The 24,331-nt window shown below is 39.4% G+C and overlaps 1 protein-coding gene across 7 annotated transcripts in view; it reads right to left on the reverse strand.

Moving 5' to 3' along the window:
- The window catches only part of ATP8A2 (ATPase phospholipid transporting 8A2), a 313,847-nt gene that overhangs the window by 98,061 nt on the left and 191,455 nt on the right, over window positions 1-24,331 (reverse strand). For all 7 annotated transcript variants that reach the window (XM_059838776.1, XM_059838775.1, XM_059838772.1 and 4 more), the window contains 6 exons: window positions 13,218-13,292; window positions 10,464-10,586; window positions 9,387-9,465; window positions 5,657-5,718; window positions 5,273-5,329; window positions 859-966 (listed from right to left, as the gene is read on the reverse strand). In XM_059838776.1, coding sequence (XP_059694759.1) covers window positions 859-966; window positions 5,273-5,329; window positions 5,657-5,718; window positions 9,387-9,465; window positions 10,464-10,586; window positions 13,218-13,292 — 504 coding nt within the window. The remainder of the gene's footprint in view (window positions 1-858; window positions 967-5,272; window positions 5,330-5,656; window positions 5,719-9,386; window positions 9,466-10,463; window positions 10,587-13,217; window positions 13,293-24,331) is intronic.

Below are 24,331 nucleotides of genomic sequence, written 5' to 3' on the forward strand. Positions count from 1 at the left end.
TAGCAATCTAAAGTATATAATTTCTTGAAGTTATTAGATAGATAGCTTTTCTTCTTTCTGTATCACATCTTTGCATTCAAGTCTAAACTTATAACCCAATATATTTTTCAGGTAAATCTCTAGAGATTCCACCTCTACAAATTAACTTTTTACCATACAATTACAAAATCCATAATTGTTAAGACTGTAAATTGCTATCCCCCTATTTTAAATATGCACGAGTCTCTTGAGTGATTTTGACAGGCCTGCTATTCGATCTCACCAGTGGTTGAATTAATGATACTGAAGGGAAAATTCTACCACCGGGAGCTCAGCTGACAGGGAAGGAACAAATCCAGAATTCCTCCAACACCATAATCAGCAATGTAGCAGCTCTCCTCCTGCTTCTGACCATCTCATTCTATTCTCAAGGAAATTCTGTTTATTTAAAATGAATGAAGGAAAAAAACAACAATACGAAACAAAACATATGAAAAAGAGCAAACCCATGACAAAACGAAATCCCAAACCAAATATGACATTTTGTCAAACACACAAAATCTTGCCAGGACTAGACACTAACAAAGGAGCCAATCCCACTGCCATCACAGCAAATTGGGAATTGCCATGCAGTACCCACAGTGCATGTAATCATGGAGGATGTCAGTTTGGGGGACAAAGAGAGCTCTTCTCAGGAGGAGATGAAGCTAAATGAATACAGGGATTAAGAAAAGGTAAAAATCAAGTCCAAGCACTCTGACTAGAGCAGCAGTGCTTTGCTAGCACCATGAGAGCGCTGAGGAAGCGGGAGGCAGCAGCGCTGGGCCAGCAGGGCGCCGTGCTGGGCCGCTGTCCCCAGAGCCAGGCGTCGGTACTGACCTGCCCCAGCATGTCGGGCGCGATGGGGAACGTGGGCCAGATGGCCGAGTACACCCCGAAGAACACGAGCCAGAGCAGCATGCTTCCCCAGACGGCCAGGTGACTGAACTGCCAAGGAACAGGGAGAGAAGCAGAGTCAACACACGGCACTTCCTCCATTCACCCAGCCCAGAAGTGTTTCCCTGTTCAGGTCTCTGTTGGTCTCACTCAGGCCTGTCTACTGCTCTTGGTTTTGGGCCAGTAGCACAGGTTGTTCAAACAGCACAAACCACTTCTCTTTAATCTGTGCCTCATAGCAGGGCAGACAGATACTCTTCTCAGCCAATCTGTCTTATTTGGATCTCCAAAAACTCATCAGATTTTCCTTGGAACCATAATTTCTCTCATCTAGTTTCTGTATCCCGTCATGCACATTCCAGATTCAACACGTAAATCAAGGTAGGAATTTTCAAAAGTGCAGGTTAAAGTTCACATGGACAAATCCCCTATGGCAGCGTACACATACAAGCCATACACATCACTTACCTTCTCTGGAGGAAGATTCAGTGTTGTGTAGTACACTACCACAATCAACATCTACTGATCAACTTTGCTTTTTTTTTGTTTTAAAGTTGTTCTAACTGATTTACAGACATGCAAAATGCAATTTACATCTTTATTGGTTCTTTAGTCTGCAGACTCACTAAGAGAAAATAAAGAACTATTAAATGACTAAGAGCACATCCAGCACAAACTTTTTCTCAATGGCATAAAAGTAATTTTTCCTACACACCCAAACTGTTTTTCTGCTCAGATGATTTAAGTTGTTTTACTTTTACACCACAGTGGATGGAACCAGTAATTTCAGTTGTAACAAGCAACTGAGCTCATTATTGGCTCCAACTTTTCTGGATGCCAACAACTCCTGTGGCTGATGACTTTGGCTGCAATTCAGAGAAGTACCTGCATAAATCTTAATTACTAATTACATGTGAGTTCAGGAACATGGGAATGAATTCACATACTGGGTGCTGGTGGACACAGCGTGTTTGTTCAGCTCTCGGCTTTATACCTCCTACTGGATGACTGTGTCTGTTGACTTTTTGAACAGCATGTCTGAGAACCAAAGAAGTGTCTGAGTATTGTGCTCCGCTTGCTGTGAGATAAATACAAACTTCTCGAAGAAGCAGATTGCTCCTAATCTGCAACTGCTGGACATCATCAGAGAGGACAGCTTTCTCCAGCACAGGCAGTGAAAACAAACAAGCACAGAGCCTGCAGCACCAGTGCAGACTGGCAGATAGTTGGGATCAACTAGAGACTACCTTACAGTAGAAGCATTCATACAAAATGTCAGAGGGAATGGAAAGAACACTCTTCTAGGCACTCAGAAAGCTGCAATTTTGTGCAACCCTGAAAGTTGCTGGGCTAATAATAAGCAAGACATGGGATAGGCCCCTTCCTGGAGAGACACAGTGGGCAGGAAGATTTGTTTTCAAACTTTGCTATTTATTCTGTTTGACCCAGGAGATCTGACCTCAGCAAATAAACAACTCCTTATGCAAAACAAACAAACAAGACACAAATTAACTAAAAAAGCCACGCCCCAAACTCCCACATAACAAACAAATACCTCCGAAATACATGCTCAATTCAGTTTTAATGTGAAGAAAAGTAAGAAACTGAAAGATTTTTTTAAAACACTTGGAGGACAAGAGGGATTTTATCCTTTCAGTCTACTTACTCTTGTGAAAACTGAGCACAATTCACATCAAGATTCTGACTAGAAGCCCTGCCCTAGTGAGCAACTGGAACGCTCAGCTCCCCAAAGATCAAGTACTGCAAGGCTGCTGCAAGAACTCATCCTTAAGAAAAGTCAGCCCCATGCAATGGCAGAACAGCACCCTCACTGCTTTCTGAAAAGGATGTGATACCTTCTCTTGAGCCACAGCCTTCCTCTCAGAGAAGTGGATGGAAGGCTCAGGATAGCTTGGACTGGCGCTTCTCTAGCTCCTGTGCTTTATGACTAAAACCAGTAAAAATAAAAGCAAGCAGAGAACCCAATCTCAGACATAGACTTATTTAGTAGGAAGTGTATTCATGCTAGTGAAATTACATAATTTTTTTTTTGTCTCAAGTTTTTCTTTCCATTCTGCTGCTTTCCATTCACTTTTCAACTTTTGCAGATCTTCACCCTTTTCAGCTGAGCAGACTTTGCTCATTTTATGTTGTCTTTTCCTTCTTCTCATGGTTGTCCCAATCATCTCATTATCTTAGCCTTATATCTGCCCAAACTGGTTCTCTGCCTTTAAAAGAGCTCCTGTGTTCTGGAAGAGCCCTCCTTGGCCTGCTTGAAAATGTTCCTTACACAGTCACCCCACAAACCTTTGCACTGTTGATTCTCCACTAACATCTGCATTTACCTCTGGAGACTTGACATGCAAAGCCAGAAGTGAGCCCATCAGATGTGTTAAATGAATGACAGAAAACAAGAAATCAAGATTCTTGTATAAAAACTAGACAGAGTGTGTGGCTCTCCCATGTACCCTGCTTATCTGAAACAGTTCCTGCAGTGTGGTAAAGCAGTGATGAAAAAAGCTCTGTGTGTTTGGGAAAAAGCCTACTGCAGTGCTCCACATAGGCCACATGTAACATGAAGCTACTCCCCTCAACTTCAATGTGTGGGTTTTATTATGCATTATGTTGCCACTTTTATCAGAGCCTTTCTTTACACACTACCTACTGTATATACCAGGCTCCCAAACACTTTGACTGTGTTATTTATTTAAAGCTTTCTGCTGAAACTTGTTCTCCCAAGGGGCAGTGTCCATCTCACTCTCTAGAAAAAATTGCCTGTAACCAATCTGCTTGATGATGGAGAAGAGGCTTAACTCAGTGTTGTAAATTTAATACTCTTCAAGTAACCTAAAGATTCTCTGTGTGTTGATTCACTCACAGCTGAAACTACAACCAACATCAGATTTCGAGATGATGAGAGTCATCGTTCCAAGCAATGGGACAGGATTTACAAGTATATGTAAAAAAAAGTTTACTCTAAACACAACTGTTGTGTAAATATCAATAATTTGTCTGTAAAATGTCAGAGTTATAGAACTCCAATATCTACTAAACATTACAGTATCTTTTAAAAAAGAAGTTTAGAAATTAGGGGCTCATGATTATCCCCAAGTGATTGAAAAGACACCCATTACCTACCCAGGGAAGAAGAGAGAAGAAAAACCATCAAACAGTTGACAACAAAACAGGATCTAAACAAGCTCACATGCATTCAATGCTGACTTGGTTATATGCTTTTCTGGTGCACAAGGGATTAATTTAAGGATTTTTGCATTTTAAAATGTTGATACACAACACAGAACTGATGCATAAGCAACAGTAAAACACACTCAGATTTTATTTTCAGATGAGAGAATGAGGCAGAAAATATTAACATCTCCCTAACAATAAATAACCCATATAGATAGCATTTCATCTTCAAAATTCAGAACAGATGTCAGCTCATTGATCTTCACAATTCCTCTGGGAGGAATGAAATAAAACATTTTACAACTAACAGAAGCAATGAGGTTAACAAGACCTAAGCCAAAACCTTGAAGTAACTGTTAGAATATGTGTCCTCAAAACATCTTAGTCTTGAGGGCAGAGTTTCTTTGTATGACATGAAAACTGGATTGCCATAAAGTATCTTACTGGTGTGGAGAAAAAGAGACTCCATCAAAATTTAAAAAATTTGTGTTTCAGAGGGGCTAGGGGAAAGGAAGGGAGAAAGGTGTTGAAGGTTCATCAACACAGGAGCCCTCCCCTCCCTGTCCCTCACACTCTTTGGAGCTCACTGCTGGATTCTATCACCTACCAGAAACAGAGCACTTGCCCATTTCAAGCCAATAACTCAAATCAAGGAACCAACATAACTATTCAACTAACATCCTTATTACACTAAGTTTCAAAAGGAAAAACCAAAAAAACAAAACAACTCAACCAATGTGGAGTCACCACTAGTTCTTTTTACCCGGTTCAAAGATGTTTTCAAAGCCAGTTGTTTATCTGTGGGCAGACACCTTTCATTCCCTATTGCATTAATTTTGAAGGAGCTACAGAGCACAAAGGATAATTTTCTTAAGCAATTACAGTAGTATGTTGATTTCATGCAAAATTTTCCTCATTTTTAAGTAGAGATGTTGACAATACACTTTTAGTGTACTCTTCCCACTTCCTTTTTCATCACAGATATCATGTGATCTACAAGTTCATTCCTCTCACATTCTGTACTTAGGGAGCTTAGCAGTCTATCCTTACATGAAGACCCAATTAAAACTCTGAGGTCCCAAATGATTTTTAGTACTTCTTATCTGTATCAATACTCATTAGGTAGGACGGTGCGCTAATAAAATAGAAGATACTGGAAAGTACTTACTCTAGTCCATGCAGTTGTTTCCAAGCCGGCTTTCAGACAAACAGTGACTACAACATACTGCAAGGAAAAAGAAGAAAGAAGACAACTTCATTACTAACACTCTCAAATCCCCATCTCCCCTTTACACCTAAAAAGCTACTACCACTTAGGTAGCAACCCAGGAACTTGGCAGGGGGACGCAGGAAGGACAGAGCAGAAACTACTGTTAGTGCATGTCTGGGAAAAAAAATTAAAAGGAAGAGGGAAAATCATTCACACAGCATCAGGTTGATTTTTTTTTTTTTAACTCACATTTTCTTCAGGCTTACACCCTTTTCTTGTGGTGAAAAAAATGCTGGAAAGAAATTCTACCATTCAAAAAATTGCTAGGATACACAAACTTACAGTGTAAACTATGTTTCCAACAAATAAATAGTCAACTCCCTGTCCATTTGTGAATACTGCATCTGAAAGAAGAAGATAAAGAAGATCACCTTTGTTATCAGTTTATCAACAGAATAGACAAAAGAACAAGGAGAATTTCAGGAGAAAATAACTGGTCCCAACCTTTCCTTTTTGAACATCAAAAAGCACTCCTAGAAACCCTGAGGTAATGGTAATGCAGAAGTTGTGCTCAGCTGGGCCTCAGACACAGCGCTTGGATAGAGCATCCATCCATCCATAGCTCCAGTTGCCAGAAGCTGGCCTAGCAAAGGGACAGTGTTCACCAGACCCTAACACATAATTTGCCTGTAAGAGCTTAGGTATGTCACTGCCACTTTTCCTGTTGCTATCTGTCCTGTACCAACTGCCACCTCTAACAATACTTATTATTTGCATGGCTGTGATGAAAAAGCAGTAGAACACCAGCTGATATGTGGTGAAAGAGAGCTGAGTTTAGAGCAGGGACAGTTTAATTTGTAAAGGACACATATAAACATGTACAATATCTCACTGGAGGTTAGTTCCATAACTGAGCAGCATTCAGTCTCTGGCCACCCGTTCTCTATCAGCTGTGCACAAGGGTGAGTACATACATGTTAATCTATCATTTGGAAGTGTCAAGCTTGGCAATACTTCAAATGTCATTTAGTCTCTCAGCCCTCACTAAATCAAACTGGAACACCATGAAAACACATTCAACCACCACATGAATGCCAACTGAACTTGTACTCACAGGAGTTTTCAAGCATTACTCAAGCATGATAAGTATTGCTATTTTCACATGTTTTAAGACAACTGCTAGGGAAATACATGAACAGCAGGAACAAAAAGGCTTAAGATAAAACCTTGGATTCATTCCTAAACACAGACTGCCTAGCACAGTGAGCAGCTTTACCATGAGGATGCCTTAAGTTTGAGCTTTCATATTATCCAGATTCTGTACTGCATTAGTATATAACTCTGAACTTCATATAATGTATTGGCAAGTTCTCACAGTTTAGTTAGACAAAACAATCCTTTTCCAGCCCAAGAACCAAGGATGCCATTGCAGCTTCAGGCCCAAAAATTATAAACAGCAGCAAATTGAGGAGAGCAATCTGGGAGGATGGGACTTTGTAACCCGAAGCTGTAACTGGACAATGAACCCCAATATGAAAATGAACAAAAACTTATAAAAGTGTGAAAACATGTGAGCCGTTGTCCATCTTGGGGGTAGTCTCAGCCAGGCTCTTGTAGTGCCCAAGGTGTATCCTTTGAAGGCCTTTTAATAAATACCTACTTTATTCCTTTAACTCTGTCTAGCCTCTGTTCTAGGTAGCCCCTCAAGGCATCAGTAGCAGTAACATTTTGTTAGATTAATTTGGAAAACTGGATCTGACATTCTTAAACAACGGTTGCATACTCCAGGATCAGTAAATTTTTAAGCCTGTAAAGAAGAGCTTCTGACACCCTGACCTCTGTGATGAAGACCCTGTCTAGCTTACAGCTAAAAACCCCCTATATATTTATCCAGTACAGTTAACCCAAGCTACCTGTTTTTTTTCCTTCTACCATGCTGCACGTGGCTGTCTCCAAAGAACTGACAGGCTCTGAATATTTCCCAGAAGTTGCTAGTTCTGTATCCCTGCTTTCTTTTCAATATTAACTACTAAGAACCAGCAGCAGAGTGACTAACACTGCAACTGGAGCTAAAGCCTGCGACAGCTAGGTTAGGAACTGGCATGGCTTCTAGCCACTGGCATCTTCCTCAGCCCAGCTCCTCCCCAGTGGCTTCAGGCATTTACCACATCATTCAGGGACACACCAAGATTTTACAGTCACCCTGCTCTTTCCCCTGGTGTCAATGAACTAGGTGAAGAGCACTAGGGAACATAGTCTCCCATGCCAAATGAACCCTGTTGCTGTCAAAAGGCTCAGTTTAATAAGAAAAACTAATGCCTAAACTCATCAGTTTTGCTAGAATAAGCTGACATGACACAGCCATGCTCTAGCGTAACATCGCAGTGAACATTTAAATAATTGAATACATTTTTCTTCAAGTCTCAACCTCTTTAAAGTTATATATTTTAATGCACTAAGTTAATGTCTTTATTTTTCAGTGTTTTCCATGATCTTTCACTTTGGGAGGCTACACAGTCCTGAAAGGAATGATACTTGTGCTAATGAGAACAGCAGGATGCTCAATGAACATTCATTTCAGAAGCTATACAAGTGCCCATTCCTGGACTACATGTACTTCACATCCTAAGGAACTCAAGAGGTTAAGAACCATCCCAGTGTGAATGGCACATTTTTGTCTCTGGCACTGAAATCCTTCTTGCACTTGGTAACGCAAAGAAACTTGAAAATTGAATATTCATATATTCATTCCTCTCTGGAAAAAAACCTGAGCAACTTATTCAAAGGAACTCAGAAAGTTAGCTTCTGAGCTGGTATTTCATCTTATAATTCTATTTATTGAAATGAAAAGCACATCATCTATTTAGGAACTAGAAAAACCTCTATGGAAGACTATGTAATTTTAACTATAAACACTACAGATGTTAACCTAAAATTTCTGCAGTTGAATTTTAAAAAGAACTATTCAAGATGAACACTTGTCATAAAAACAGTGTAACAGAACAACAAATCTCCTCAAATCAAAACAAAAACCAACGAACCACAAATCCCCTTTCCCACGAAATGGAACCTTCTTTCAGCCCATATACAGATGAAAGGGAAGTCCCTTTTTTATATGGTCCATCAGCCATGGAAGTTCCCACTGAGGATATGATACTGATATTTTAATCAGCCAAGCAGAGTAGCATGAACCTAATCCCCACAAGTATCTTTACTGTCATGCCTCTGACATGAGCATTCATCTTCCCTCCCTTTTTATTTCTTTCACCTCCTCCCCAGTTAATCCATTCTGAAGCCAAGAATGTTTTCTTAAAATCAGTGTTTTCCAGGAAGGAGTTTCACTTGTGAAAAATTAATGATTTTAGATAAATATTCTCTTCACCAGCCCTAAACTCCTCATTTGATCTAACACTATTTCTTACCACAATCAAACAGATTTCCAGTGGTTTTTCCCACCCACACAGCTCTACTGGAAAGCTAGGTAGAAACCATGTGGGATTTACTGGTCCCTAAAATACCATATAGTTGCATTACCCTGAAAAGCTGCATTACCCTGAAAAGCAAGACTTAATAATAACCCTAATTTGTACACCAAAGAGTCTCATTTCCCCAGTATCTCTGACTCTTGATCCGGTTTACTTCCATTCCAGCCAATTCTTTTTACAGTACTGCCTTATGGAATGGGGGAGTTCCAACAAGATATAAAGCAAATGGTTCTAAGGCAGCTGCTGTAAGAACATTATTCAATCAAATGCTGAGATCTCAACACACTGCCTTAAAAAAAAAAAAAAAAGGCATTTCATAAAACATCACTCAGTATTTGGGTAAGACTTCTTAGCAAAGCAGTAGTTTCATTTTTCACCTATTAAAGTCACAATATGAACAATAATTATGTTAGATTAGAATAATTTCTGAAAGCCACCAGACAACCTGCCAAGCTCAGCAGCTAAAGACTATTGAACTGTCTGGCAGCATTATTTCTTGGGACTTGTCATGACCCCCCTTCTGCAAACACACTGGTTCTGTAAGACTGAACATCAGTTACTCACATAAGAAATAATGAAGCCCTTACCATGCTCCAGCACTTTCAGTGGAAACCAGAAAAGAATGATGGAATGGATGAGGGCATTGATGCAGTGACCCCAGAAAACCTGAGGGAAAACAAACCAAGCCATCAGTAAAGTCCAAAACTCTTGACCTCTCTCTAACTCCTAACAAACACTTCATTGTGTAGTTTAGAGTCAGAAAATGTTTGTCCTGAAGTGAAATACTCAAACTTCTGCAGGATCTATTTTCTCCAACAATTTCTGCTCTTTCCCTAGAAAACACTGGTCCAGGTCAATCACTTTATTCTACCAACTTGAATCAAAATAGGCAAGCATGCTTCAGTTTAAGATCTTTATTGATATAAGGCAGACTGAGTCAACTTAGTTTAATTATTTTAAAAGAGTGATTCAGTATTATGAAATGTTCTGTTTTCTTTTAATGGATAAATACTTTGTGCCCCGCACTTTTTAACTAGCAGATAATGTAATTTTGCACAAACTAAAGCTTTATGTACTCTACAATTTCCTCTCCAAACAAAGCAATCATACAGCTTCCTTGATTCAGAAGTACATTTAGATGAGCTCATTATGAAAAGACAGAATATCAAATGCCATCATTTTCCAGCATTAAAATAGCAAAATGAAGTAAAATGTGTTCTGTAAAACTCAGAAGTCCAAATAAGCCAATTCAAATTCTATTTTCCAAAATAACTACAGGAACAGAGCTATGCTAACTATGAAAACCATCCTAGCAGAGAGTGCTGTGACAACACATATGTTAAATAAATCCAGGCAATGTCATCATGGCTTATCAGTAGCCGTGAATTGAAAAATTATACTCGGAAATGAATCTAACATTGAATCAAATTTTATGGATATTTCAGGATCAGTTTCAGGTGAAGTCACAGCAGAAAATCCTTATTTATAAACAAGGATGGTCTTTATTTAAATAAAAAAAAAATCCCGTGGAAAGAACTGGAAGGCTGAACAATCACTCTCAGTGGTTAGCATAAAGCAGAAGTTACATCAGGAAATAAGTCATTTTCTGACATGAAAAATCTGGAATATCAGAATTCTTATGTTTTTCTTAGAGTTTTCCTTACCCTTGTGTTGAAACCATCTGCATTTTGAGTGATTTTGTATAGCTGTGGAAATCTAAGCATGCTATCTTGAGTACACGACCGTTCAAAAATTCCCAGAGTAAAGGGTGGCAGTGCTGTGAAGATCTGCAAGGAAAGCAAATACTAATTGAAAGCAGCCCTTACTTTTAAGTGTATCTCATAATGTTTCCTTATTTAGACAAAAGCAAAACTCCCACAGACTTCAGTGAAGACTTACTACTACCTAGCATGTTTTTTGGCATCATTTTCAATGGTCCAAACAAGCCCAAACATTAATTTGTAACTCTCGAATACTGACTTGTGAACAATAGAAACATGAAAGAAAATTCATATTATTAACCAATAAGTTAATCCCAAGAAGTTAAGCAAGAAGTTAAGTTTCTGATGTACCAGCTAATGAAGCAAGGGTCAGACACAACGGACTGCAATAGAAAGACAACATGTATTTTTACAAAATAGCCTTGTGGGAATAGGTTCCAATAGAGCTGCATTTGTAGCCATAATTAGATATGCAATGTGCTTAACCACCACTAAGTTTACAGACAAAGTAAATGTGGAAATCACATTTAAAAACAAAAAAAATCTACTGAGCAACAAAGGCCATTCTGCATTATGGTACTCTAGGGATTCCCCTGGCAGGCATGAACTGATAGGAACAAATTAACTGCAGTGTGTGTCTGTGCTACGGGCAGACGCTTGGATGACCAAGCCTCGGAAGCCGTCCAAGACAGGCAGCAGGACACTCTGCCAGAAGCAGAGTAAATTAGCCTCCACTGACTTTAACATTGCTGCTCTTGAAGTGTTTCCAGGATCTGAGGCAGCTCATTTAAAGCCAGCTTGGGTATCCATGTTTCTTGTGGTCCACAGTGCAGGCACAGAGGGAAAGTTACACCAGGGTGCAAGTCTGAACACTAAACTTCATTCACTTCCTTTTACATCAACAGTTTATATCAGAAACATCACTTTAAATCCTACATATTTTTACCAGTTTGAGAAGTGTTCTTGAAGTTAAGAGGCAGGTTGGAGTTATGAACTGTTTCTAGGGTGTGTGCACATTTGGAGAAGGCGGGCTGTGATTCCCACCAGCAGCACGCTGGCAGCAGGGGAGCAGACAAAGAACAATGGGGAGGAACAGAGACGAGCAAGAATCAATAATTACAACCCTCAGTCCAGCGGGAATTGTGTGTCGTTGCCCATGAAGTGATAAACCAGATGGCTAAAATGGCAGCAGGGTGAGGGTATGGAACTGAAACTGAGAGCACTGGTCCAATATATTCCAAAAAAGACCATGCTCTCATACAGCTTTAATGTACTTCCCCCCGTCTCCTGCGTTTATTGGGGCATTTACATTCTCACTTGAAGTAAATCTTCTAGTGGTTTTGATCACCAAGGCAAACTTACAGTGTGAACTAGTGCAAAATCAGGAATTATAAAGCCATTATGATTTCATACACTTCATATTTTAATGAGACTACTAATGAAAGAAAGGGTTAATCTGCAGAGAAGAGAATGACTTAGCTAAAAGCACTTCAAAATCTCAGCCCGACAAATTGTGGAAGTCCCCAATATCTTAAAAGCACTTGATTCTCCATGAGTCCACGCAACCAGTGCTAATTTTAGAAAGTAACGACCTCAAAAAACAAGGTTTAGTTTCTGATTACAGAAGATGAGTTTTATCCAGAAGCTTTAGGTAGGGTAGATAGATTCATCAAATGAGGTTTAAAGATAATAGATGCAAATATCTAAACATGAATGACAGAGACTGCATAACAGTCAGGAAATTAGGGTGAAGGGAATCAAGGGAATGATAAATCCTTGAATAAGTATCTTCAACTAAGAGTATGAAATCTTATGGAATATGGGGGCTTGTGCCATCATTTTTAAAATTAATGTGACAGAAGTTAAGTGGTTCCATTAATACTATTCTGTGATAATTTGCTGGCTTTTTCTGTATTAGCATATATTTGGAATGAGTTTTTTTAACAAAAAAATTTAAATTCCCTCCCTGTGAAGAGACTCTTTAACGCTAACAGTGTCCTAGCAGCTTATAAAACCAGGCACTGGGCCACTCATAACACTGCAAAGGTAACACTGTCGAAAACACCAACACAGGTCTATGGTATGCTACAGAACGTGGTTCCAGAGATCCTTCAGACTTTCATCTATGCGACTGATTAAATAATATTACTGATTAAAGTAATAAAGTCATATGACACTGTGTGGCACCCTGCAGGCCATGTTGAAAATCAGAAACCACTCCCAGACTGCTGATGACACAGTGATGCGGCTTCTCTTTCTGTACCTAAGGGAGCACAAGTCAACCCAAAGTAACTCCTCTCAGCATCTAACTCTACAGGGTCTGAAGGAAAAAAAATTCATCAAAACTCAGAGATAAGGAGTATTTTGAGCATGATCTGTCACCAAAATATTCCACACAAAACACTGAAAATGCTTTCAAAGAGGAAATTAAATTCTATCTAAAATCTGCAAGGTTTTATGCAGGTTATATTAGGTTAAACATTTATTTTCAAGGTGTTCTCCCAAATTTTTCATATTGCAATAAAAGTGTAATTTTTAAATTTTATTTTTCCTACCTCACAGTGGATTTAAAGTGGCTTTTACAAATGAACTCACCTTTTCTGACATACATCTAGGACAGGTACCTCTGAAAAATGGGACACAACAAAATAACAGAGTAGTCCCAAGCACTATCAAGGCAAAACATGCAGCACTTACCACGTTATACAGACCGATGCACCACCGCTCAAATAAGATCTGCCCAGAAAATCCATTAACAAAAGCAAACCAAAGCTGGAAAAGAAACAAGTTACAAAAAGCTTTAGATTACTCCTGCAGTCCATGCTTCCATTTACAGTAGAGGAGAAGGATGTGGAATACAGAGCACCATCTGTAGACAGATGCCTGTCATGCTCTAAAAATAATTATTAGGCAGTTATAATTGCCAGTATTTTCAAGTCCTACATTTTAAATACTGGCCAAGTACTCCTTGCTTAAAATAAAACACTCAGGCTATGGAGCAATTAGCTCTATTTACATCATTGCACAAAAAAAATAGATGGCATCAAACTATTACAAAATCCTTATCGGTGGCAAATTAACGTGCTTGCAGCCAGAAGCTAACCTCATTTCCATCATGTTTGGTAAAGACCAGAATTTTCAAGCTGTTTTGATGGATGTTCTGCTTAACTTGTGTTGATTTTTACAGTCTCAGAATTACAATCATATCTACTTGCCAGTTACATGACCATGATTATATTGTAATTTTACTGTTTAAATGATGCAAACATTATTATTTATTAAACTACCCATTTAATAATTAAAATTGGAAGAGGTTGCAAAACAGGCTGCAGAGTCTTCATCCTTTAACAACTTTACAAATGCAACTGGGCAATCTCTGAGCAACCTAGTTTGCATTTAATGTTCACCCTGCTTTAAACAGAAGATTGGACAAGATGGACTTCAAGTTGCTTTCCAACCAAGGGGATTCTGTAATGATACAATCCCAGCAAACAGCTTTAAGCTTCAGTGCAAAGGTAAACTCTTTTCAGCATTTCCATGGATGCAGCTTCTTTGAGCCTATTAATCTTGCTTAAGCACCTTTTTGAAGCACAAACTGCTGTACTGGATTGGAACAAAGTTTCTTAGTGGACATTGAAAGAAGCTTAGGGAAACAACATAAAGAAGGGAAAGAATTATCATTTTCCAAGTAAATTGGAAACTGGAAGAACAATAGCAGTTTAAGGGCATCCTGAAACAGTTTGCATGTGAAATCATTACTCTTATTAGATAACAAAAGATTTCTTAGAATTTCTGCCAACAGTCCCTTTCAAAATCCACAGTACACCATATTACTTTGCTGAAAATTAATTCAATATTGCATGTGAGAACACTCCCTCTAACCATCCTGTTTCAGCATATTTTGTGTTGCATTTACTTCACAAGTGCACGTTGCACTGGATGCACTGTGTACTGCAGATCAGTCAAGTGCTAACCATGCCCATTGCCCTCCTGCTCCCTGAGAGCCCATGGCACTTGGTGCCAGGTATCTTTTCTGACACCATTCTGTCAGTCATTGGGCAGCACTCTCCGACCAACATCATTTATTCTCTGGCTCACTTGTGCACTATTAATGCCCTAGCAGAACATCTCAGATAACAAGTAGTTAGCTGTACATCATGTCATCTCTCCCTGCTCCCACCCAAAATAAATACATAATAATCAAGGGGAAAAAAAACAGCCAAAAAGCCAAAAAAACAAGTAGAAAATGAGACTGCATCAAGACCTATCACTGTTTTCATAGATGCAATATCTAAACAGACCAGGACTCTAACATGGGACAGAGGCAACTTCATGCAATATTAAAGTATTTACAAGGTTGGAAAGAATAACAAATAGCTGTTCAAACAGGCACTGCTGCAAGACATGAAATTCACATGCTACACAAAAGGAGAAAGTGAAACCTTTTGACACAATACATGGCTGGCCTATGGAAATGTCTCCCAGATGATGCTGTAGATGCAAAAGGCCATTAAAAAAAAAAAAAAATCACAGAAGGAAAGCTGGAGACCAGATGAGTCTGCCAGAGAACTACCACTGTTCACAACCAGAGACCAGGTCAGTTGAGCTCTTATTTCTCTACTTCTTACAGCTATTATATCACCATTCTTGTTTGAAATTAATCATCTCTTCTAATGAACTCTCATTGTTCAAGTAAGAAACAATGACACTGATTCCAACTCATCTGTTTATAGCTATGCTTTGCACAGTTGGTGATCTGTTTAAAATTACTTCCTGTAATTTTTTAAACCATCAGCTGCTCTTTTGAGTAGCGAGTTTCTATTTATTTCTCACTATATTACTCTGAAGTTTGCACTTTTCAGTACCTACTGCCCCTCTTGCAGCTTGTAGTTTACAAAGTGCTCTTGTAAGTTTTCTTAAGGGCCAGCAACTGCATCCCTCTATCACTTAGCTGAAATGCACCAGCCTAGTATAAACTGCAAAATATTTCTTGGGTTTCCTAAAAAAAGCGCCTCCTTCTTTCCCATTGCCAAACATGCATTCAATTAAAAGAGCCTTTAAGGATTCACCTCAACAGCTCTGTCCAGAAAAAGGACAGAAGACACACTCTACATCCCAGCTTTTTATCATCAGTTCTATCACATTGATACCTTGAAGGAATACGCTCTAAATCTCACTCTAAGTAGGCAGTTAATGGCTCAAGGCAGCACACTGGCCAGTCACACTCTCACCCTTGCAGTGTTCCAGCCACTTCTACACATCAGCTCTTTAAAAGAAACATATGAAACCTCTTTGGTACAAATCCTGAGGTCCCAAAAAGAAACCACAAATTATTTGGGGTGTTCAAGTTTGGAACTCGAGGGCTTATTCTAGGAAGACCTTGAGCTCTAAAATAGCATGCTCCCAGATATTTAGCAATAATGATCTAGGCATTTATCATCTCCAGGCTTGTGGAAATTAATTGCAACGATGAATGAGGGCAGCAATTCTAGAAACAATAAATAGCTCACAAATCAGAAGGCTGTCTGGCTTAGTTGGCAACCTGACTGTGCTCTGCTCAGTTTTCTAGATCCCACTGGGCAAAGCAAATTTCAAAGGTTTGGTAGCAAATGATGAGGCCTTTTATAACATTGGCTCGTGCTGCTTAGGAAACAACTGCTTTCTGAAACCATAGCTTCTCACAACCAGTCCTCCAGCTGATTATCCATCAAGAGGGTAAAACAAAGCAGCCAGAATGTCTGTAGCTAGCCCCTGGCTAGAAGAAAAGCCCTAAACCAGACAAATCTAACATCTCGGATTCTTAGATTCACATTTCCCAACAAAAACATTAGCAATAATGCTAACAGAATCCCATAAAACTTGGGAAGAGCAGAGCTGTTAGGATGCCTTACAAAGCAGCAGACAGGCTGTCAAAGCACAAGTGATGAACACCCAACAGACCAATTCCTTCCACTCAAGATGTACGGCCCTGCCACAGCTGCATGGTGCAGAATCCACTAAAGACCCTGCTAACACCACATTGAGATGAATGAATCAATATAGGAGAATACTGAGATGTCTGACTGCAGTAAATAGGTATTTAGCTGTTACTATCTTGAGTCCTCTGCAGCATCTTTCAACCCTGAAAGAATTTTTTTCTACAGAAAAATTTTCCCCCTATTTCAAAGGCTGATGTAATTTGAACTAACATTTAGAAAGTTCAGTGTCCAGCCAATCCAGAAGTCCAATTTGAGCTCTTTTTCTTTCAGCAGTATCCACACAGGTAAAAATTAGAAGTGAGAGCATTTCCAACACTTACAAGTCTTACAACACAGGCTCCAAACAGAGGAGAAAAGTTATCGCTGTCACAATGCACTGGAAAGTAACAGCTCTGCGTGTTTTTTCCAAAGATTCACACTACCAAGGGCCAACTGACAGAAAGACAGTGGGATTCTGTCTCTTTCATACTTCCTCAATATCTTCATGTCAAGAATAAATCAGATACTCTGCATAAAATACACATTTATTTTTAATTTAACACAAGCCATAAACTGCTATGCATGGTTTAAGGACCAGCTGCTTGCAGAGAGAGCATAACATACCTTAAGGTAAGCAAAGGGAAAAAAACTCCCAACCCTCCACCTTAATGTTCATGTTAACAAAATGTACTAAATACATTTGAAGTTGCAACAAGCCACGCTTGACTCAGACTCAGTAAGCTGGTAGGAAAACTTGCCAAGTCTGCCTGGCTTGCCAAGCTCCAGGGGCTTGTAGGGCTCAGCTCCAGTTCTACTATGAACAAATGGACCCACAGTTATTAAACCTCTTTTCTGGCTGGAAAAAAGAAATCTTTTCACTTTAACTATTACCTAGCTGCCAAAAAGCTGGAAAAGCTTATTTGTAACTCAGCTAAAAAAGATATACTTTTCTCCCAAGAAACAAGAAGTCCAATTTAAATGTAAAGAGATTCAGATCTAAGGCTGAAATCTGGGCTGATACATTGCTGTGCTTTCTTACATTGCAAAGATGTGAAACCAGTAGGTACCGTGCAAAAAGAAACTGGAAGGCTGCAAACTGAAAGCTTGCCCATGTTTCCTGCCTTGAAGTGGGGTTGCATTCTTTAAATAAGAAACCCCACTGCTGAAGCACTCAATGCCAGCTGTGATGTGGGCACTTTGCCACTAGAGAAAGGAGAGAAGGGAATAAACCAGAGGTCAGCAAAAGCCAACAGATGGTAATACTTGGTTAATATTGACTTCAGCTGCAGGCAAACTGAGGATCTCAAGGTAGAACAGTCCCACACTGCTGTTTTGAGCTACACAGCCCATCCACCTGCTCTAGAGTGTATTTTGAGAAAAGATCAAGTATTATTTTCAAAAAGTATTCCCACTCGAGCAAGTTGGAAGGCAATTTTAATTGCATTATTGCTTCATGCATAATTACTGCAAAATTAATGCCTGAAATAGCAGGAACTAATTTATTTAAGCGCTCTAAGGCACTGGGATAGCAAATCATCTCTATTCTAAATGTGTATATTTATGAAGGCTTGATAATAGACAGCTTAACGAGTACTAGAAATGTTTTTCCAATTCTGCTAAAGGGCACAGAAAGCTAATGTAGTCAGGGTACCAACAATTGCCACAGGCACCAATTATAGCCAGACTGGATGCCTTTACTATTCAGAAATTAGTTAAATTCTCAGAATACCCTCTCTCAGCACACACACATTTTGCATGTTCTTACCAAATAGGCTCATTTGCAGTTTGCCCAATAAAGCAGGTTTGTGTGTCTCCCGTGCAGTTCATTAATAATGTATCCTGATTTAAGATCTCTCATTACAGATGTCTCTCTCAACACCAGCCTCTTATTCCTACTCAAATGCTCACAGCCTTAAAATAATCCCTTCATTAGAGAATGTACAGCACCAATTTTATAATGTAGGCAAAGTGTGTTAGTAATAAGATTTGACAGGGTAGGCATGGCTGTCTGAGACTCACTTCATTTGCTGAGGAATATTTCCCTTGCTCCTTTTATTCCCCCCAGTGTTTAATAATTCTTTGCTGAAAACAGATCGATATTTTACAACTGAAAAGAATTTGCTCTAGGCCTGTGCACTCCAAACAAGTGCCTATTCAAGGTTAAAAATCATCTCCAGTCTTAACAATTATTTTCAAAGTTTCATACTGCTTTTGTCTCATTAAAAACACCCATGCATTGACTGCAATGCTCTGTCAGATAGATACTAGAGCAACCACTACAACAGAGATTTCCTGCTTTAAACACTAAATTATTAAATAAGCCTGAACATCTATTATTTCTCTTATTCTATTTTTCCTATTCCTGACTTCATATAGTTTATATTTCAGCATACTAAAAGCACAGATTTTATCAGGTTAATTTTTCACTGTTTACAGAAGAGGCATATGCAGAAAATTTTACTCCTTCCTTATAAAAACAGTTTTTGTGCTCCTCTTCTCTAACTGATCAGCTGCTAACATAGTTCCTGCAAAGCACAGGCAACATTCAACAGGAGAGGCAGGCAGAAAGCAGAATGGAAGGGGGAGAGGACAAAAGGAGCCTCACCCCACACTTGGGCTCACAATTCTTTCCATTTCAGTCCTCAGAATAATTCTGAAGACTTGAAAATAAAGTAAGAATTAGCAAAGATCTGGGGTTTTTCTTCAGTGGTTCCCACTAGAGAAGAATTATGCTGCTTATCCCAGGAGTTTTGAGCACTGTGATAAGATACCACACCTGCAGATGACAATGCAGCATACATCAAAAGACCTTGCCACCAAGACCTAAAAAGATTGCCTCTTCCAGTAGCATTTGGCCCCAAATACACTAATAAATGTATTTAAAAATATGACAAAACATAGCAGGCCATGCCAATGCCTTTTTTTAGGTAGTGGTTTACTTTTTTTTGGTTCCTGGAGTTACATGAACATCTGATCAGTGTGCTAAATTATCCTATCCATGTTTACACCGCTGGTAAAATGAAGGCACAGCCCATTAGAGCACATTGTTCAGAGCTGTAATACAACTCTGTTTTAAAATCTTATGAAATCACATAGAGAAAAGGCAGGCTATTTCTCCACCTCTCTTGGTGTGAAGTATTCCAGGGACTTAATATTTGTCTAGCACACTAATTGCTGCAGAAGCATGCCTATGATAATGTGATTAGAAATGGCCTGCCCCACCAAAGGGCAGATGTACTTGTCAAAAGATGTGGTTAAACATAGCAATTCTCTAGAACATTTCCCTTTTACAAATATAGACAGCTCTATTCCGAGGTTATTCTTCATCCTTCCTTAAGTTTTCTGAAGAAAGCTGACACTGCTACACCAGGATTTTTGTATGTATATATGGGACACCCTTGAAGTCACAGGACTCACATAGTGACTTGTCAAAAAAAAAAATTAATACCCAGCATGGTTCAGTCAAACCCTACCACGATTCAGAGCTTCAGTCTATCTGCATGGCCAAAGGGGTCTAAACCCATAGCTAGAGCAAAACTGCCAGGACTGATGATGCTGGGAATTGCCATCATTATTCTACAAAGCAACAAGGGTGTCCTGCTCTGGCTGGGAGTCAGGCTGAGAGGAAACAAGTCAGAAGCTTGTGGTCCACATCCTCCTCCCATCCCCAGCCTGGGGAGCGAGGAGGGCTCATCTGCCTGGTTGGCAGGCTGGGAACATCCCGCCAGGCCACACCGTCTGCTGCTGAGCAATGGAAACTCGTGCTATGGACTCCCAGAGCCATCAGCCTTCCTTTACAAAGCAAACAACTGTAAAGACAGGTTTCCACTGACATGGACATCATCCTTATGCACATAGCAGCAGCAAATACAGGGTTGGAGTCAAATCAGGCACATTAACATGTCTTTGGGGGGGCTTATTTGGTGGGGTTTTTGCCTCTTGGATTTACCTAATCAACTTCTTTAACTGCCCTTGAGTACTAGCACATCACTGTGGCACTGAGAAGTACAATATGACTATTAATAGCTTATGGTATCTCCTCAGCACATAATCATGACAGACTGGTCTTGATACAAGTTTCACAGCTGTGTAATTGACCCATATCACACACACAAGATAAGGACATGCTACTATATGGTTTTAAATGATCTGCTGGCTTTTCTGAAGTTATGTGGTATCTTTAACCACTGATAACATAACAGAACTGCTTTGGATTTGTTATTCCTAATTTGTTCTCTAGTGCTGAAATAAAGGAATGAAATAAAGAAGTTTAACTATTTACATTGATAGGTGAGAAAACATCAACAGTTTCAGGTAACTTCTCTGGCTGAAATTTTGCCAAGCCCTTGGAGTCCACTAAGAAAATACATGTCCAATAGGAAGAAAAGCAGTACTGGAAATAGAAGATGACGGAATTGTGGAAGAAAAAATGCTAAAACTATAGTAAGGGCAATGGAAAGAAAGCACTGAAACAGCTACAAAAACCATCAACCAGTCTGGCACCAGATTTAGAAGCAGAAAGAAAGCCAACAAAACACACAGCACTCCATGTGTGAAGCCTGATAATGCCATGAGCCAAAAGTGAGGCTGAATACAACAAGGCTCTTCACACCTGGGATGTGTGCTAGGGCCCACTGCAACCTGAATAAAACACATCACCACAGAATGGAGCAACAAATATTTCCCCACCTCTCATACCAAAGCAAAACCAGACTAAGGCCAGGAGCTATGACACTGATCTAGCTCTAGAAATAAGCACAGAAAATGCAGCACATGCCCCCCACCATCAAACATTCTGTGTATTTGGGAAGGGGAGAGTGGAAATGGAGTAAAGATTTTTATGAATGTAGAAGCATTAACCCCTTAGGGGTAAAGGGTATCGGGATGGAGCAGGATAGGTACTGAATTAGAGAAAGAAATGTATAGAATGGTATAATTCATTAAGAAAATGGCACTACTTTTGCTCTTAGTTTCTTCCATTTCATAGCATTGTGTAGCTGGCAGTTTTCATTTAACCTACATGTAGCTTAATAGAGTTACCAACCCACACTCAAATGCATTCATTTATACCTGCATATGACACAATGAGCAACAGGATAAAAAGTAATAAGGAAATTAATATTCATTTATTGTAGTTAAAATATAGTTGTGCTTTCTTATTTCCTGGATATGAACCTATGCAATGTGTTCGGTAATCAAAATTATTTTAACATTTCCAAGGGAGAGATGCAATCCCAGTACTGACTGAATAAAACTGAGAGTGACCAAGACCCTGACTGTTATTATTCAGCTGCTATTTTATAAGACATTTCACTTCAATTCTTTCCCTTCTTACTTTTATTTGCAGAAGTCCCTTATGTTACAGTTATAAATGCAGGTTCACAGACTTTGCTCTTCTTGTCACCACATAAAGGAATCCTTCTGCAGAGCTGCTGAATTAAATGTAATAGGAGCAGTTCTGTAGCAAGGTCATTTTAGGTCTGGGACTGCAGTCCCCCTAGGATTCCCTGTTATGGCTACGTGAAGGGCTAGGTTTCCCTTGCAAGTCTGTTTTTCCCCCCTTCCTCCCTATGAAATAAAATTCAGTCTCTGTAAGACCTTGAATTAAGCTACTTTTATCCAGGAAGTTTATATGAAGTTTCCTGACAGCTTGGAACCCAAGGAAAATAGCAAAATTAGCAACAGAAAAGCCAGACCACTATAGAAATTGTAGCTCATCTTCTGTCATACTGACAAGAGTAAAACCTTTACAGGGTAATCCCAGGAGCAGCCCATGTTTCTCATTACCCACAACCCTATTAGCATTTCAGCACAGAGACAGTATTCTAACCCAAAACCACCATGACACATGATGCAATCTGAAAAGCTTCCCAGTATTTTCATTGCATTTGTTCCATTTTTATGAATACATAAATTTTCTTGGTCAATGGGACAATCTAATAATAGACAGAACCTAGCATCTTGTTTTGTACACAGCTGCTTTAAAACATGCTACTCCTTCACTTAAGCTTCAAAACTAGTACAACAAAAAATCTGTCCCCTGGTCTCCTTGTGTCTCCCCTCTCATGCAGAAAATACATACAATATTGGTAACTTAAGTCAATATTTACTGCTTTATGTGCTGGCAAAAGCTAAAAGAATTGGGTCCTAAACATCTTTTGCCAAAATACACAGCACATTGTAAACATGTGCAATCACTTCACCAGTAAATTACCTATTGATGTACTTCTCACTACAGAAATAACGTTTGAACTTCTTCAGGAAAGTGACTAGCTTGCTTTCCCTGCACTATGTACAAAGAAATTCTTGGGGTGTCTTTAAAGCATTTGCTGTATCTTCTGATAGAGCTATGTACAGAGAAAAACAAAGTTTTTCTTGGCTGGGAAAAATACTTTAGAGAAGAAAAACCTATAAGCTCCAACACAGAGCAAAGCATTCACGTGATTCCCAAATTCAGTCTAAGATTTCATGACGTGGCTTTAGGAAGGCATTGCACATTCACTCACAGCATCAAGCATGCAGAAAAGACTACTTCTTTTTATAAATGTCTCTCCTTCAAAGGCTGGGTAATACAGGAGAGACTAGGGCAGACTGATGATGTTTGGTACACACCAGTTCTTAGTTTCACAGTATTTTGCAGATTTTTAACCAGAGAGAATTAACTTGCACCATCACCTTCTTGCTGGGTGAAGTCTTCAAGACAAATGACCACCAAATTGCCCCCAAACATGGGCCAGGGCCAGAGATATGCATCTGCTTTCTCTTTTTAACAAGTTCCTCAAAGCCACAGGAAGATTATACACAATGAAAATATGAGATGACACTCACAGGAATGAAGTCCATAAATGAGGTTTGAGCTTTGGCAACGCTCTAAAAAGCAACTCGGAGAATGAAGATGTGTTTGTCATCTTTTACACAACACAAAAAAGAAAAATGATGAAAGACTAGCTACAAGCTTACTTAAAAATTAGCAAATACACATAAACCATAAACCACTATTTCTACAAGACCCCAAAGCTATTTTGGACACCAAATGAATTTATAATCCAAGTAGAATTTCCGCAAGCTAACTAAAGAAAAATAGTGCTGCTAGCTGCTAATACTGCAGAAAATGGGAGGCAGGGACACGTGTACAGGAAGCACCCACACCATGATTCCCATGGTCTAGCTGCAGTACACATCCCTTCTACTGCTCCAACAGCAGCTGCACTTCTTGACTAGAGTCAGGTGCATAAAAACACCTGAAGAGTACAAGAAGGAATAAACAGATGTGTTCAATTTCCAAGCCAGATGAATTAAATGCAGGGGAGATGTATATTTATTCCCTCTTAATGAATTCTTGGGACAGTGAACTCTTCAGAACACAGCAGAGGCTCCAAAAGATATTGTTCTGTATGGAAACCATGTATCATGCAAAAACTTGTCAAATTAAATCATAGTTATGGTTTCCCCCTTCTTGTCTTCCCCCTTCACCCTAGGCTGGGGAAGAATACATCTCTAGAAAAGTAGCTCTCCCAGGTGCAGAATGTAGCCATTCAATACCTGAGGGGAGACACAATAAGACCTTTGAAAAAAACCCCAAAGGAACCCCAGCAACAAAAACACCCTCACAGCATTTAATGTAAACTGAAGGTAACCAGATAATAGGAGTAATCAGCTGGCTGGGGAAACCTCTATTTATGTCATACACAATATACAATCTTTCCTCCTTGGAAGCATCTATCAGTGCTCCCAAGATCTTGGTTACTGGGGAAAGGGCTCAGTTCCCTGAAGAAGCATCTCAGTTCCACCAAGAACTGCAAATCCTAACTTGGCATAACAGCCATGGCCATTCAAACAAGTGAGCTGATACCA

The sequence above is a fragment of the Haemorhous mexicanus genome, chromosome 2 (genome assembly GCF_027477595.1).
Source record: "Haemorhous mexicanus isolate bHaeMex1 chromosome 2, bHaeMex1.pri, whole genome shotgun sequence".
Taxonomy (NCBI): Eukaryota; Metazoa; Chordata; class Aves; order Passeriformes; family Fringillidae; genus Haemorhous; species Haemorhous mexicanus.